At 45.0% G+C, this 15,995-nt stretch overlaps 1 protein-coding gene across 2 annotated transcripts in view; it reads left to right on the top strand.

The window, feature by feature from the left end:
* Stk32b (serine/threonine kinase 32B) overlaps positions 1-15,995 on the top strand; it is a 243,030-nt gene that overhangs the window by 151,804 nt on the left and 75,231 nt on the right. For both annotated transcript variants that reach the window (XM_038327503.1, XM_038327509.1), the window contains exon 4: positions 10,535-10,708. In XM_038327503.1, coding sequence (XP_038183431.1) covers positions 10,535-10,708 — 174 coding nt within the window. The remainder of the gene's footprint in view (positions 1-10,534; positions 10,709-15,995) is intronic.

Raw genomic sequence — 15,995 nt, forward strand, 5'->3', positions numbered from 1 at the left:
TTTGGTGATCCGGAATCATGACTGTGGCTGATTGCCAGGGAACCGCCTGGGGCTCAGCTCCTGGGAGCGCAGACCCCAACCCTTCAGCGTCCTTCCACCTTAGCGGCCTTTATCTGCTACACAGGCGTGACAGCCGTGGGCGTAGCACTCCATCAAGATATCTCCTTCCTTGCTCTTCCTCTCTGTCCTTCCCCGATCTGGACCATCCTGTCCCCTCATGGTCTCCTTTCCCCTCCCCTTCTTTCCTGCTCCTCCTCTCTGCCCTCCCTTCTCCCCAACCCCGCACTCCCCATTTTCTCATATCTTGCCTAAGTTCTGTCTATGATAGCAGTTTATAGTACAAATTAGTAGTTTGTAGTTTTCAAAGCAAGAATCTTATACCTCCTCAATTTCAGTATTCCATGCTATTTAATTTAAATTGTTTACTGAGCCAGGCAATTCATTCTAGTCTGTTTCCAGCAACACACTTGGCCTGTTGTCTGCTAAACCTGTCCCTTCCTCCCCAGCTGAACTCCACAAGTGTGGAGAGGAGGCTTTGTTAAGGGTCCCTTCAGTTTTCTTTATAAACTCTCAGGAAATGTGGGAGCAGAGAACCGTTTATCTCCTCTTTTACTGTGTAGGTTCTGTTTCTCCTCCTTTCCCAACTGCCCTTGGTGGAGCTTCAGAATGTCATTAAAAGAAGTGGGGATGAAATACTCCTGCCCTGGATCCTAGGAGGAACAATTCGGTTCTTCCTCGTGGAGTTTGATGTAGTTGTGGCTTCTCTGCAGATACCCTTTGTTGATATATATAAATATAGTATACATATATAGTTTAAAATATACATATGTATTACATTACATATAATTTAACATAGTATTAATGTTATTTAATATAAAATATTGCATATATTTATTTTTACCCCCAAAAAGAGCATCTGCAGAGAAATTACAACTAAATTACACATGTCTGTCCTCTGCTACTTAGTCCCATCACCAGGATACTCTGCTCAAATGTATGGACCAAGGGTACAGACTGAACCATGTGAAGTTGTGAGCCTAACTAAGCAACGCTGCCCCTTGAGCTGTGTCGGGCAGAGCTTGGATAGCATTGGGCGACTTGGGAAACACAGATGGCAGAGCACAGCCCAGGGCTTCTGACTCTACAGGTCTAGGATGAGACCTGACTCTTGGTGTTTCTGACCGGTCCCCACAGGGTTCTGAGGTAGTGAGGTGGGGGTAGCCCTTTAAGAGCATCCTGGTCTACACACCTCTTAGCTCAATTACAAACACCAAGATGGAATGAAGACTGAGCAACCCATGTCTTTAACTATCTTTAATTAAGAAACTTGCAAATCTTTATGAACTTCCAGAGCTCTGATCCCATGTCACCTACCCAGGGTTCCACCCAGGGCTCTCTGCCTGTGGCCCATTGTCCAGCATCCTTGCAGGCCTCCTGTCCAATAGATCCACAACAAAACTTCTTTGATCTTGATAGCAGTTATGTATTTCACTTTGGAGATGATGCTAATCTTTGTTGGATATTTTGATCCAGGAACATGGCACAGGCTTTGTATGCTTAAGTCTTCTCAGACTTCTATCACACGTTGCTCATTTTCTGCAGACTGCATAGATGGCTCTTATTATGTTTCTGTCTAGCATTTCTGTCACTCTAGTGGGACTTTAAATAGTAACGCTTTCTTTGGAAAATTTTGACTTCTACATGTTTTGTTGTTAGAAACAACAAAAAGTGTGTGGGTGTGTGCATGTGTGCATATGTGTGTAGTCTCTATTTTCAGATGATATGATTATTTACATTAGAATCCAATAAATATCTCTGTGATAGGTGAATTTATGGAAACCATACATATAATATTTATTGCATGCCTACACTGATAACTGTGCTGTCTGAACACAGCAACCATTTTATCTGTTTCCAATCTGTATACCTTTTTTTTGATTTACTGCAGTGCCTAATTTCTAGCAGGCTGTGAATAATGTTGAAAGTAAACATTTTAGGGGGAAAGCGTTTAGCCTCTCACCACTAAAAGCATAACAAGAAGCAGCAGTTTTCTTTAGATGTAGTTATATTATTGAAGATGTTCCCCTCACTTCCTGCATAAATAAAAGAAGAAAAGAGACAATTACACCTCAAACCAGAAAATGAGAAAGACACATGGAACACTTTCAAGAATAGAAATATTTGACCATAAGACAAAAAGTAATTTGAAATGATTTAATTCATATAACAATTACTTTCTAATGGCAAAGACAAACAGGAAATATCCGAAATTCGCAATGTGGGTGAATATACTTCTTATTAGTTAGAGGAGAAGGAAACAACAAAGCGAGTTAGGAAATGCTTCCATATCAAAGTTAGGATGGAAATTAATGAAGCAGAAAATGTATAATTAGTAAAGAAAATGAATAGAACTGACGGATTCCTAAAAGTATAAGCCAACAGCTAGAGACTGGGCAAGAAAGGAGTGAGCAAGGCCCGAATCATCAAACCTGAAATGAGCCAAGAAGCATTGCTGCCAGAAATAACAGGACCACAAGAAAATGATGTGAAGCATTTTATGCCCCCAAATTAGAAAACTTAAACAAATTAGTCAAACTGACAAAAATATATAAACCACTAAAATTGTACAAGAGGAACAAAAAATCAGAATAAGTTTCACTCAGGGAAAATCTCATTCCTAACAAAATTGCAGCAATCCAAAAGAAACCCTTTTGAACAGCCAGATGGTTGAGAGTTCACGGGTGCAGCTTCCCTACCATATAGAGAAGGGAAAGTCCTGAAGCATATGTCCTGGTCCTCTGGCTTTTAGATGAACCCTGACAATACCAATTAGCATGCCAATGTGCATAGAGGGACTCTGAATAAAGAACTACAGACAATTAATGACCACTGGGAGAGAGAGAACTGGCCTTCAGGAAGGTTGAACCCCCTGACTATTTAACCAATGCCAAGTGGTCATCCCTAAAAGCATACACATATAACAAGCAATATTAAATAGACCCATCAAATTGTGTATGTATATCTAGAGAGACAAACAGGAAGAGAAAGAGAAGGTGACATTCCAGCTGAGACCTAGAGTAGCCCCACCCACATTCATGGTAGGTCCTCCTTCCTCAGTCAACCCTTTCTGGGAACGCTCCTAAGAACACCCCCACACATGTACCTCCTAGATGATTTTTAAACATTGTGCAGCTGAAAAAAGCCAGTATCCATCACAAAAGCAACTACTGAGACAAAGCAGAAGCCCTGTTGGGGGGACTGTGTTTGTTGTGAGAAACAGAAGCACCCAATAGCCGAATCTGTAGATGGTTTTAGGTTGGGAAAGAATGCCTAAAAGAAACGTCTGGAATGGCTTGGGATTGTAGGTGTCAGGACAGTCTAACGTGGAGGTCTGAGGCTCTTCAGAGTGGTTCTGTGAGGTAAGATAAAGGGTTGGAAGGAAAGATATGAAGGTAGGGCTGAGAGATTTTCAAGCAAAAAATCCAGCAGATACAACAATCCCAAGACTAGAACAGAAAATGAAAAAAATGGAATACGCCACCATGCCAGGAGGAGGGTAAATGAAATCAAGAGAGGCTGCAGGTTGATCTGTGAGGTGTCATAACCACCTTGGGGAATCGTGACTTTATTCAGGGTGTCCTGGGAAGTTCCTGGGGTGTCTGACTGGTGAGTTGCTCTGTTAGGCTAAGCCCTGTGAAATCGCCATTTCTACACTGGCAGTTTCAAACGGCTCAACCCTCCTGGTAGTGAACAGTACATTTTCCACTGGTGTTTACGAGGGGGATTCTGTTTACAATGCTGGAGCAGAACACATTATTTTTAACAAGAAGATGTCAAGCAAGTCTCAAATTACATTCGAAATCAAACTAGTGATATGTCAGAACCAAGTGAAGCCATCAATTTGAAAAGTCACATTAAATGCATATTGCCAAGGGTGTTGTGGGTCTTAGAACGGCTGGAAGGGCTGCCACGTGGCCACAAACCCCCAAACATCGTCACCGCCAGTGTTTAATTCTAAGGGTAGAATGGTTCAAGCATCTTCTATTTAAAATATAGCTCTCTGGACTTTTGTGTTTATATTGCACCATTTTGTTATTTTTGAGATTATAATACTATATTTCACTTTTAAAACTTGAGACATTTGGAATGATGAGAAATCGGCTGATTTTTTTTTTCGTTTTAAAAATGATAGGAAATCCATTCTTGATTCTTTTATTTCCCAGTACTAGGACTTGAATCCAGGGCCTCACTCATGGTAAGTAAACACTCTGCCACTGAGCTATGTCCCCAGCATCACACTTTATTTGTTACCTTTGAGACAGCATCTCCCCAGTCTGCCCTTGACCGACTCACTCTGGAACCCAATCAGACCTTCAGTTTGCAATCATCCTGCATCTCCCAGGTAGCTTGGATTCTAAGTCTGTGTCATTGAGCTCATCTTGGGATGGTGTTTCCATAGAGAATGAGTGGTTTCCATAGCAGGTCTCCATTGTTAAACAGAGGTGCTAATATCCCAGGTGAGCCAGTGGATGGGAAACACAGCTCTAGACCAGAAAGGCATAGCTGTATAGTAGAGGAAGGGTCTGTGGGTGATGCAAAGAGCTTTGAAAACATCACCAGTTGAAGAAGGACGCTTAGAAGAAATCCCACACTAGCTCAGAAGTGAGTAAAATAAAGGGCTATTTATTTAGGGGTAGACACATAGATCACAATTCTCTTCTGGAATGGGGAAGAGCAACTGAATCCAGCAGCTAGAAAAGAGGCCTGATGCTCACTTTACATTGGCATAAGTAGTGGGTGGGCAACTTAAAGGCTACTGGCAATAGGAATTCCTACAGCAGACTGTGAAAGGAATTCACAGGAGAGAAGCCCTGAAGGAAAGATGGAACCGGCAAGTTTTTTCAGCTCATCTGTCCCTCGCTGTCACGTGCAAACTAGAAATAAGGACACTCACACGGAGGAGTATCAAGGCTAACCAGGGTCCACTATGCAAGGAACTCAAAGACCCCTGACCTCCAGACAAGACCCTGGGAACCACCAGGGCAGTCGGATGTTCAGGAGACACCAGTTCTCATCCCTTCCTATCTTTATACTCAGAGATCTCCCTCTCAAGAGAAAGCGAGGTACAGATTTCTTTTGGAATTCAGTTCAGGAGGAGCACAGCTACCCTGACTCCCAAGCCCACGTGCTTTCTTTTTGTTTTTACTTTAGCCACCATGTAACCCTGCCTACCTTGGAACTCACTGTGCAGACCAGCTTCCACCTCCTGAGTGGAATGCTGGAATTAAGATGTGCCTACCATGCCTAACCTCACTTCCCTTAAATTTAGCACCTGCCTTTCTCCTCCTCCCCCCCCTCCCCCCCCCCGCCTTCTTACTTACTTATCCTATGTCAGCTGCAAAGAGCCTCTGGAAGCCCGCGGGCTCTAAGTTAAAACCCTAAGATCACTGCTGCACAGGAACATCTGCCTTTGTAGACAGGCAGCACCCGCAGCTGCCAAAGGTCCCCAGTTAGCCGTGGACACCGTAGGCAGTGGGGGCTGCGCACTTGTAGACACCCTAACCTTTGCAAAATTCCTTATGCTCTAGCTGCTTTGGTTTGGAGAGCTAGGTGGTGCACCTGGTCCCCACCCCCACCCCCATGCTGTCTCCTTGCCCTGCCGAAGGCAGAATGCTGACCAGCTCCAGCTGACTTCCTGAGATAGGAGATGGGAGCCAGCTTCCTTTAGAGATTAATGACAGCCATCGTATCTGAGTGACGACTTTGTGGTTCAAGTCAAATTCAAACAAGTAAACCTGTTTGTTATTGTGAAGGTTATTAAAAATGTTATCAAAGATGTCTTTGTATCAAGCTCAATGCAGGCTTTATAGGCTCCTCATACTTGTACAATGCGAGCTGACAGACAGCCTGACATCCCATTATTGGATTTCTGTCACAGACAAGACTATTTTTAGGTCCTTCCATGCAGGACTTTAGATAGCCAGGAATCACTGGGTCTGAGGACAGTGGGTGAGGCCTCCTCTCCATCTGCACCCTAAGAGAAGGTATTGGATATGAGCTGACCCAAGACAATGCCCAGAGCTTCACTCTTACTGGTAACATGTAGTAATGATACGAAGCTGGGGGAGCCTTTGAGATCTGGGATTGCTCTGGCTGCTGCTGTTTCTCGGTGGCCATCCTCAGAGTCCCCTCCAGGCCTCAGGAAGAAAACTATGGAAAGATGTGTTGCGGATGGCTTGGGGGCCTTCCCGTTGTTCCTTGCAGTGGCCTCCTGTCCCTCCCAAACTCTTCCTGTTATTAAACACACTCTTTCTGTGGCACAATCACTGGGTCTCTGCCCTGGGCGAGGGAGAGGTAGCTTTGGTTGCTCACTAAGTGGGACAGCTGGACTCAGGTTTTATCTTAGGCTTTTTCTCAGGAAGCCCTTCTCTGGTTTCTCCTCCTGGGCTTTAGCCATGCCTCTTAGCTGGCTGACTTTGGGTTCATAAGCAACGCCCAGGTTGGTGATGGGGAGCATGGCACGTGTGACCTAGTGACCTAGGACTTTCAAGCCTTTCTTGGCCTTGGGGTGCGTCCGCTGGAAATGTGTGGGTACCAGTGGCTATGTCCATGGCTAATGGCCGCGAGTGTGGAGGGATGGTCTGCGTCTTTAAGAGCAGGTAAAATGCAGAGATGGGACAAGTCTGACAGATGCAGGAGAGTTTCCATGTGCTGTCCCCATAGAGAGTCCACCTCTAGAGACTCCATGGAGACCTGCATCCTAGAGGGCTTACTCAGCACTAACATGGACTTACCAGCAGCTCAGGAAATGGCTGTTGTACAAGAATGCACTCCACTCACGGGGGCAGGTGCTAACCTGGAAGATAGCAGGCAGGGCAGAGACAGGTGCAGAAGGTCCCGGAAATGGCGAGGGAGTCGGGGGTGGTGCAAAGCAAGGCTTCTTTCTCCTTTTCCCAGTTGTGCTCACTGCCAGGTCACCCCTGGCTCCCGAGCTGAGCAGGAAAACTGTGGGGAGATGCTAGGGAAGTCGCTCGCACTGGTGCAAGCCTGTGGCTTCTGTGTGAAGAAGAACGCATCAAGGGAGGCGGGTTCCCATAGGCAGCGGCAGGGACAGCACGCTCTGCACCTGACACAGACCTTTTTCCCCAGTCCTTCTCTCTCTGCACCATTCCAGCCTGAACTATTGTTATAGCAGAGCGAAAGCAGTCACGCAACTCTTCAGAGAAGGCTTCCTCCAGAGCTCCCGTGAGCCCCAGCCTGTGGTTGCCAGCCTCGGCACGATGGTCATGGTCAGAGACAGGCAGTTCTCTGTGATGGGAGCGGAGCTCACAGATTGCATGACCCATGCCAGGCTACGTCTGTCAAGTGGAACGGGATCATCTCAGACAAACTCAGTAGGAGCCATTTCCATCTGGTTTCTGTACCAAGAAAAACACATGCCGTTCGTTGTCAATTTCAAGATAGTCAGAAGAGGCTGTTTCTGCTTCTGAGACATGCAAATGCCCTGATTTGATCATCGTACATTGTCAAATGTCACACTGTAGCCTGTGAGTGAAGTTACAGTTTAGTGTAAAAAAAAAAAAAAACCAACATGCTTTTCCTAAACAGTTCGTCTATTTCCCTGTCAACTGTGAGTTAAGACACGATCCATGTTTCTCTTTGCTCTGAGTTCTGGGGAAGCATCAGGCATTTTACGTCCAAGCAGAAAAGACCTTTGGGCATGAGTTCGGGGTGGTTTGTCTACCTCTTTTTCTTAAATTTCTTTTTAATTTTTAAAAATGATTTTATGAGTGTTCTGCCTGCATGTACAGCTGTGTGCTGTGTGTGCAATACCCACAGAAGCCAGAAGAGGGCACCAGATTCCTGGAACTGGAGTTACAGTGGTTAATGGTCACATGGGTGCTGGGAATTGAGCTGAGGTTCTCCTAACTGCTGAGTCACCTCCCCAGCCCCACTTTCTTTTTTTTTAAATTTATTTATTTAAGCCCCCACTTTCTTAAGTTTCTCATTTGTTTTTTTTTTTCTAATTTTTAATTTTGTGCTGTGAATTTAATAAGTCATCTGCTCCTTTTAGGAGCAAAGTGGGGAAAATTGATATATTAAAAATAATAATAAACTAGTAACTATGAGAATGGCTCAGCTGACAAGAACACTTGTTGCTTAAGTATGAGAGCCTGAGCTCAATCCCCAGAAACAATGTAAAAACTCCAGATGTGGTGGTACACACTTGTAATCTCAGCACTGGGGAGTGGAGAGTGGGGATCCCTGGGACTTGCTGTCTAGCCTAACCAGCAAGCTTCAAAAGTGGGGATCCCTGGAACATGCCAATCTAGCCTAACCAGCAAGCTTCAAAATAATGAAAGACCTTGTCTCAAAAACCAAGATAGATAGCACCTAAGGAACAATACCTAAGACTGACCTCTAGTTTTCATACGTATGTGCACACATGGTGACAAACATTGCATTCTTCACACGGGCCGGGCCGGCTCAGGAGTCAGGCCAGGATTAGCAATGTCCTTACACCTCCCGGTTCTCTCCCTGCTCGGAGGAGAACCTAATCATCCAGCCTTCTCAGAAGGTCAGAGTCACTGTGAGAGCACACTCTCTCATCTGGCACCCCATCATTTCCATGACAATATGCAGCATTGGGATGAGGGCATAATTGCCATTCTAGTGCGAGGAACAGCAAGAAGGACAATGACACAGAGCCACGGGACAGCACAAAAGCAGGGACCGATACAAGGTCACTCTCTGTTCTCAGCAGTAACTTTGAGTCTCCTTGGGGGGAAGCAGGGTCCGTGGCCCGGAGCAAAATACAGATCTGTAGCAAGAAACAGCCCGAGCTTGAGTTATTGCTTAAGTGATGCTCTCTTTGTATTTCGGCTGTCTCCTTCAGAATTTGTCCCAGTCTGCGTGTTTCCCGCAGAAAACTAACATAACTTCTCCTAAGGATTCTGATAGAATGTTTAATGAGATCCCTTTGACGGCCCAGCAGTAACTGGACAACGCAAGGTCTGGGGCACACGGGCCACTAATGTGATGCTCCACGGTCCATCATCTCCTAGAACGCAAATTGAATTTACATGGAAAACATGCTCTTTTTTTAGGCTTCTAAGGTCTTCCACACAGTAGCAGATACACAGGAACACACACACACACACACACACACACACACACAGAAAGGTCTTCCACACAGTAGCAGATATACAGGAACACACACACACACATACAATCAGGTGGCTCTTCTAGTTCTGCCTGGTGTGAACATGTTCCTGAAATTCTCATGTTAAAAGTTTAATTCTCAAAGTCATATGTGGATGGTATTCACAAGCTGAGCCTTAAAGGTTAAATGGGTTTGTGGAAACAGTCACTGTGATGGCATTAGTGGCTTTATAAGAAGAGGGGACATGATAGTTGTTTACCATACCTAAACCTATTGGCTTAGGTCTATCATGCGTCATGCCCTAAGGCCATCTCTGAACTTAAGCATTTCCACATCGTATGTTCTGGCTCTTCTATCCTTGTGTTTAAAAATGAGTTCAATAAGTTTCCTTTAGGTTCAAAGATAAAACAAAGATAAAATTAAATACCATGCCAAGACCGAAAGGTTTTAGAAACACCAAGATATTTCCTGCTCACATTCTGTGGGCAGCTGGACCTCACTGAGAAGTTCTACTCTCTGTGGGGTTAGCGGGAGCTTCCTCACACCCAGGTGGCTCATACATGGCTGATCTTGGTGCTAGCTGTCAGTGGGAACTTGGCTGCAATCACTGGCTAGTGAATATTAGGTTAGGGTCTGGCCAGATTCCAAGCACCAGGAGCAAAAGCTGCCAGTTACCTTAAATGCCTGGACTTGAGTGACAGAATGTTCCTGTGCTCAGGGGTTCTGGGAATGATCTCCCTCTGGGGAGCAGCAGTATGTGCAGAGGATGTGGGGATTGCTGGGGAGAAGGACTCCTCTTTGGAGCTGGGGACCACAAATCCCGACAGCGTGTATTAATCAGTTTCCCACTGCTGTGACAAAATGCTTGCGCAGATCAGCTTTAAAGAAGAAAGGCTTATTACTGGTCCTGTGGTTGCAAGGCCGTTTTTGTAGTGTAACATTCCTTCCATTAGGCTACACTTCCTAAAGTTCCACCACCTTCCAATCATGCCTCAGGCTGGCCACCAAGCCTCCAACACATGGGCCTTTGGGGAACCTCCTAGATACATGCTATATCAGCGTGGGGTTAAAGCTGAGCTAAATCCAGCTGTGTTAGCATAGGAGAGCCCAGCCAGTTAAGAGGCTGTCTGTCTGCTGGACAGGGATTAACGTTTGGTCTCAAACTTGCCTCGGTGAAGAAATGAAGTGACCTCACAGTGCAGAGGCAGTGTGGGATTGGAAAACCTTCTGCCTATTGAGTTCCCATAGCATTGTGCCTTAGACAGTATCAGCATTCTTCTGGGCCCCAGTCTGCTTTGCTGTAAAATGGAGTCAGACCTAAGGCCATTGGAGATGCCTCCAGCCCTAACCCTCGTCCCTCCGTGTTCCTAGGTATTCCTTCCAGGATGAAGAAGACATGTTCATGGTGGTGGACCTGCTGCTGGGCGGGGACCTGCGCTACCACCTGCAGCAGAACGTGCACTTCACAGAGGGCGCCGTGAAGCTGTACATCTGTGAGCTGGCCCTGGCTCTGGAGTACCTGCAGAGGTACCACATCATCCACAGGTAATACTGCCGGCAGGAAGAAGGGATGCTGACGGGAAGCAATGGTAGAAGAAACTTGTCCTGGTGTTGCTTAGAAGCTGCAGTTCCTTGTAGACAGCAAAAGGCTGTATAGCTTTGATACTGCCTTTACATTCCCAGCAGACAGCAGACCACCATGTTGCCTGAGTGGAGATGAACCATGGTGCTGCCTGTCCACCATTCTGTACCCTTGGTAGAGTGCAAGGCTGGTAGCTGTCTTGGTTTCTAACCCAAGGTGTTTGTGACTGAGCCTGGAGGAGAGATTGTGACATCAGGGGTTTCCTGGGACACCTTAGAATCTAGCTCTGAGTCCTTAGGCCTCTCTCACTCCATATCAGTTCCCAGCTGGGATGTGTCACAGAAGGGACTGTCAGACACCCAGGAAGACCACTCCAAACAATCAGATGGAAAAAAGGGACGAATAGATGGGCTCTGGGGGCATCGGGTCAGCAGGGACGTGGCATTGCCCTGGTTGGGAGTTGAATCGATGAGTCCACTCTTTCTGTCCCTTGCCATCAGTGCTGTGTGTTGCAGAGACTTTCTTCCTCTCGGGCAGTCAGTGCTGGTCTTGGACTTCAGGTAAAAGCTTGGCATTTCTGCTTCTGTGGGGGACCTTAGTCTTCCTGCCTGTCCCCAGTCCCACCTCAGTGAGGTGTGAGTTTGTCTGCAGCAGCGGCAATTCCAGGAGGGGCTCAGGAAAGCAGTGGTTGGATTTGTGATATCTTCTTAGGACCACAGGGAGGACCTGGAGGGAGGGCTTTAAATGTGGTCACCTGTGGTCACACTGTGTCCCTGCGATCCTTTTCTAATCTAGGAAGCCTTAGCTAAAAACCTGGCAAAGGCAAAGACTTGGACTTTTTGGCCATGAAGGCAGATTTCACACATATACCCCACTGCCCACAGGACTCCCACCCTAACTCATTCACACAAACCTCTCTACATTTTCTCGATTTTAAAATCCTAATTAAGTGACAGGAAGGAATTTTTTTTTGTTGTTTTGTTTGTTTCTTAAATGACGAACTCATAAGGATGGAGAAAACTGAATGAGGCATCACAAGACACTAGGGAGCCCGGAATATGTTGATGGGTAAATGACACAGGACAGCAGGCTTAAAAAAAACAGCTGTAATTCTCAGGGAGGCAAAACTGCTAGACACTACAGAATCCCCACAGCAGTTTCTGTGGAAGGAGGAAAGGCTAAAACAAAAGGCAGTGGCTGGTAACCTCCAGGAAGGACTAAGGATCAGGCAGCCTTGGTGTTGCCCAGTTGCCCCCACTCCTGGCTGGCAGCAAACTGAAGGAGAGTCTCAAGAAGAGAGTAGCAGGGAGGGCCGGGTTGATGCACAGGGCCCTAGCTAGGTGTAATCCTGTCGTTATAGGGCAGCAGGCTCACATAGATGTACACCAAATGCTGAAGGAGAATCCTGCCTGTCCAGTGGCGACAGACAGGCACTGCTCCTCATTCCCCAAGCAGGGAACACCAGCGACTTCAGTGGGAATGGATGTTTTCACGGGTGCGCGTGAGCACGCGCGCGCGCGCGCGCGCGCGCACACACACACACACACACACACACACACACACAAATAAATATAATTTAAAAGAAAAATAACCAAATAGAGAAAAGTTAGGGATAAACAGGGGGCAGACTGTCTAAAAACATCAAAATAACTATAACCAGCATTCCAGATAACAGAATTTTTTAATGAGCCTTTTATTTTAATTCAGAGGTATTTAGTAAAGTCTCTGGAATTGAGTTGATAAGAAAATAAGAAATTTGTTTTTTAGAACTCAATAATTTAAAAAAGTAAGACAGTTCTTCACTCTAGGGACAGCCTAGGGGCAGCGTCCACAGGCACCTGTGGCTCACTTCATGCTCATTTCTGCAACTGATGCCTCTTCAGAATCACCCAAAAAGTGAGCTAACTTAAATACAGCACTCCTTTTGAGGGCTGGTTGGTCTGCTCAGTGCATAGGGTAGCTGCTGCTAGGCCATATGGCCTGACTTCAGTCTCTAGGACCCACACGGGAAAAGGAAAGAATCAGCTCCTGAAAGTTCTCTGACAGACAGACAGACAGACAGACACACACACACACACACACACACACAATGCATGCCTCTGTATGCATATATAGACATGTAAATAAAAAATTGCCAGGTTTTGTGGCATATACCTTTGATCCCACTCAGGAGGCAGAAACAAGCAAATCTCTGAGTTCAAGGCCAACCTGGTTAACATTGCTAGCAAGGGCTTAGCCAGCCAGAGCTACAGAGTGAGACCCAGTCCCAAATATTACTAATACTAGTTAAAACTAATTCTAATGCTACTTCATCAAGGAAACAGGAAAGATGAGTGAAATAAGAATTCTAATTGTACTTTTTTTGGTTTTTTTGAGACAAGGTTTCTCTGCAGCTTTGGAACCTGTCCTGGAACTAGCTCTTGTAGACCAGGCTGGCCTCGAACTCACAGAGATCTACCTGCCTCTGCCTCCCAAGTGCTGGGATTAAAGGCATGTGCCACCACTGCCTGGCTCTAATTGTCCTTTTTAATAAAAACCCGGAGTCAGATATTAGGAGGTAAAAGCTGAGAGATCAGAGAAGCAGTACAGCCACTAGAGAGACCTTTTACCTCTACTGAATCCTCAGACTGAAGGGGAGAGCCTGTCTCTACAAGTCCTCAGACTGCATCCTTAGACTGCATCTGTCTCTACCAAACCTCAGACTTCATCTGAACTCCTGTCTCCTCCTCCCTTACATTCCTCTCTCCACCCAGCCTTATTACTCCTATCTCTACTTCCCTAGTGCTGAGATTAAAGGTATGAACCACCACCACCTGGCTCTGTTTCTCTTTGAGACTGGATCAATCTAGTGTAGGACAGGATAGCCTTGAACTCACAGAGATCCCTCTGTCTCTATCTCCGGAATGCTGGGATTGAAGGTGTAAGCCACCACTTCTTGGCCTCTGTGGCTAATGAGTGGCTTAGCTCTATACTCTGATCTTCAGATAAGCTTTATTTGTTAGATTACAAACAAAATATCACTACATTTCCCCTTTTTGTCTAAAACAAAAGTAATATAAGAAAAACTATATACAATATAAGTACAATAACTATAAACAATATATACAGGCAAAACATATGTCAACAGTGTCTAGTCCATTTGCATTTGAGAAATTGACAGAAAATACTCCATTATTTATCCCACTGTGGTGAGTCCAAAGTCTTGTACTAATTTACTTTCTATTATAACTTGCATTACTATCCAAATTGTCTTTTGATGTCTTTCAACCTTATACATTTTATACCTCTTTAGTGGGTTTCTTTTCTGAATCTGGTAAACAAACAAGGGAAATCATAACTATCTAGTCTTCAACTCCCTCAGAGACCCAAGAAGGAAACAATATTAACTGAGTAAGCAGGAAGTGCAAGCAAGCAACTTCCAAAATTGTGAGAAATGATATAAACAGCAGGATGCCTGGACAGTCACCCAAGGTTCCTCTGTAATGTTGGGGCATCCATCTTTGGCCTACAGGTCTAGAATAGTCAATAGACTTTTCAATGAAGCAGGATATTTGAAGGACTGTCCTACCTTGTCTTGGCAAGGTTCTGCAGTCACTTTCTTTTTTGTCCTGCTTGTTTGATTTGGACAGTATCAAAGCAAGGGCACTCTCTTTACCAGTGGCTAACTTCTGCCACAAAGAACATAAAGTCCATATGGAGTTTCTTCAATGCCCATTTTCTTCTTTGAAATAAATTAGTGCTGCCATCTAATCCTAAGAGAGGGTAAGGCACATTGCTTTGTCGAAGGTTCAAGACCCTCCCTACTATATCTAGGCTGAGCAAGGTATGCATTGAAGGAGAATAGGATCCCAAAAAGCCAGTGCATGCAGTAGAGATAAATCCCAGTGCCACTACCAATGGCCCCTTAGTCTGCCCCAGCCATGCAACTGTCAACCACATTCAGAGGGACTAGTTTGGTCCTATGCTTGTTCCTTCTTAGTCCAGCTGGAGTTGGTGAGCTCCCATTAGCTCAGGTAAACTGTTTCAGTGGATGAACCCTTCATGGTCTTGACCTCTTTGCTCACATTCTCATTTCTTCTGCTCTTTAACTGGACCTTGGAAACTCAGTTCTACCAGCTCCTCCATTTTAATTGTGAACCAGGCTTCAAAACTTCAGCAACCAAGTCTCTCCAGTATTTAGGTGTAATTTTATTACAAGTTGACCATGAGTTTAACATCTGCTTCACAAATGATGAGTGCATGCCATATGAGTCTATCATTTCTTTGAATCTCCTTAAATCTAACATTGCCATAGGAATCCAATCAGCTCTTACAGAGTCTTGGGGATATCTATCATTTGGAGATTCCTATATGTTAACTGTATCTATTAAGGTTGGTTGTTTGAAAACTTTATATTGCAATGTTGAAATTGACTTTCCATTGACATCCTCTGTCTGGATTTGAATATCTCTATGATCTGTTATTATTAAGTTTTTCTAAGGCCTGTATCTTGGCACTCATATCAAACAACTTTTTTAGAGATAAATCGAGAATTATCAAGATTAACAACATTACGTCTATCCCAGTTAAGTTGTTTATCTCTTCTTCTACTTGTTCCATTCTAAAATCATGTATTGCCCGATCACACAGAGACCTCTCTCTCTCTCTCTCTCTCTCTCTCTCTCTCTCTCTCTCTCTCTCTCTCTCTCTTGTAATTGCATTTCCCATTTTTAATTTGGGGGAAAAGCTCTCTCTTAACTAATTTCTCCCTTTAAGAATTCCCAATTTTCTCACTAAACTATGATGATGAAGATGTGAGACTGACTGCTGATGCGTAGAACAGTAGCAGCCAGACGGATTGCGATCCTTACTAGGATTTCACACCTAGATTGACAGCAGCCCAAGAAGGTGGTCCAGGGAGAGCCCATCAGGAGAGAAGAAAGGAAAATCTAGCCAGCATGGAGGTGACTCTGGCCATGTAATAGCTCCAGCCAGCCTGTGCCAGTGCCTGTAAAGCCACAGTCAAGTGGTTGTTTCATGAATTTGTATCCCAAAAGTTGGGCATCAAATGAACACAAATTCTAATTGTTATTTTTAATAAAAACCCAGAGTCAGATATTAGGGGGTGAAACCTGAGAGATCAGAGAAGCAGTGCAGCCACTAGAGAGACCTTTTACCTCCTTTGAATTTCCAGACTGAAGGGGTGAGCCTGTCTCTACAAATCCTCAGACTGTATCCCCAGACTCCATCCTCAGACTGTATCCCCAGACT

Source organism: Arvicola amphibius, chromosome 1, assembly GCF_903992535.2.
Source record: "Arvicola amphibius chromosome 1, mArvAmp1.2, whole genome shotgun sequence".
NCBI classification, from domain to species: Eukaryota; Metazoa; Chordata; class Mammalia; order Rodentia; family Cricetidae; genus Arvicola; species Arvicola amphibius.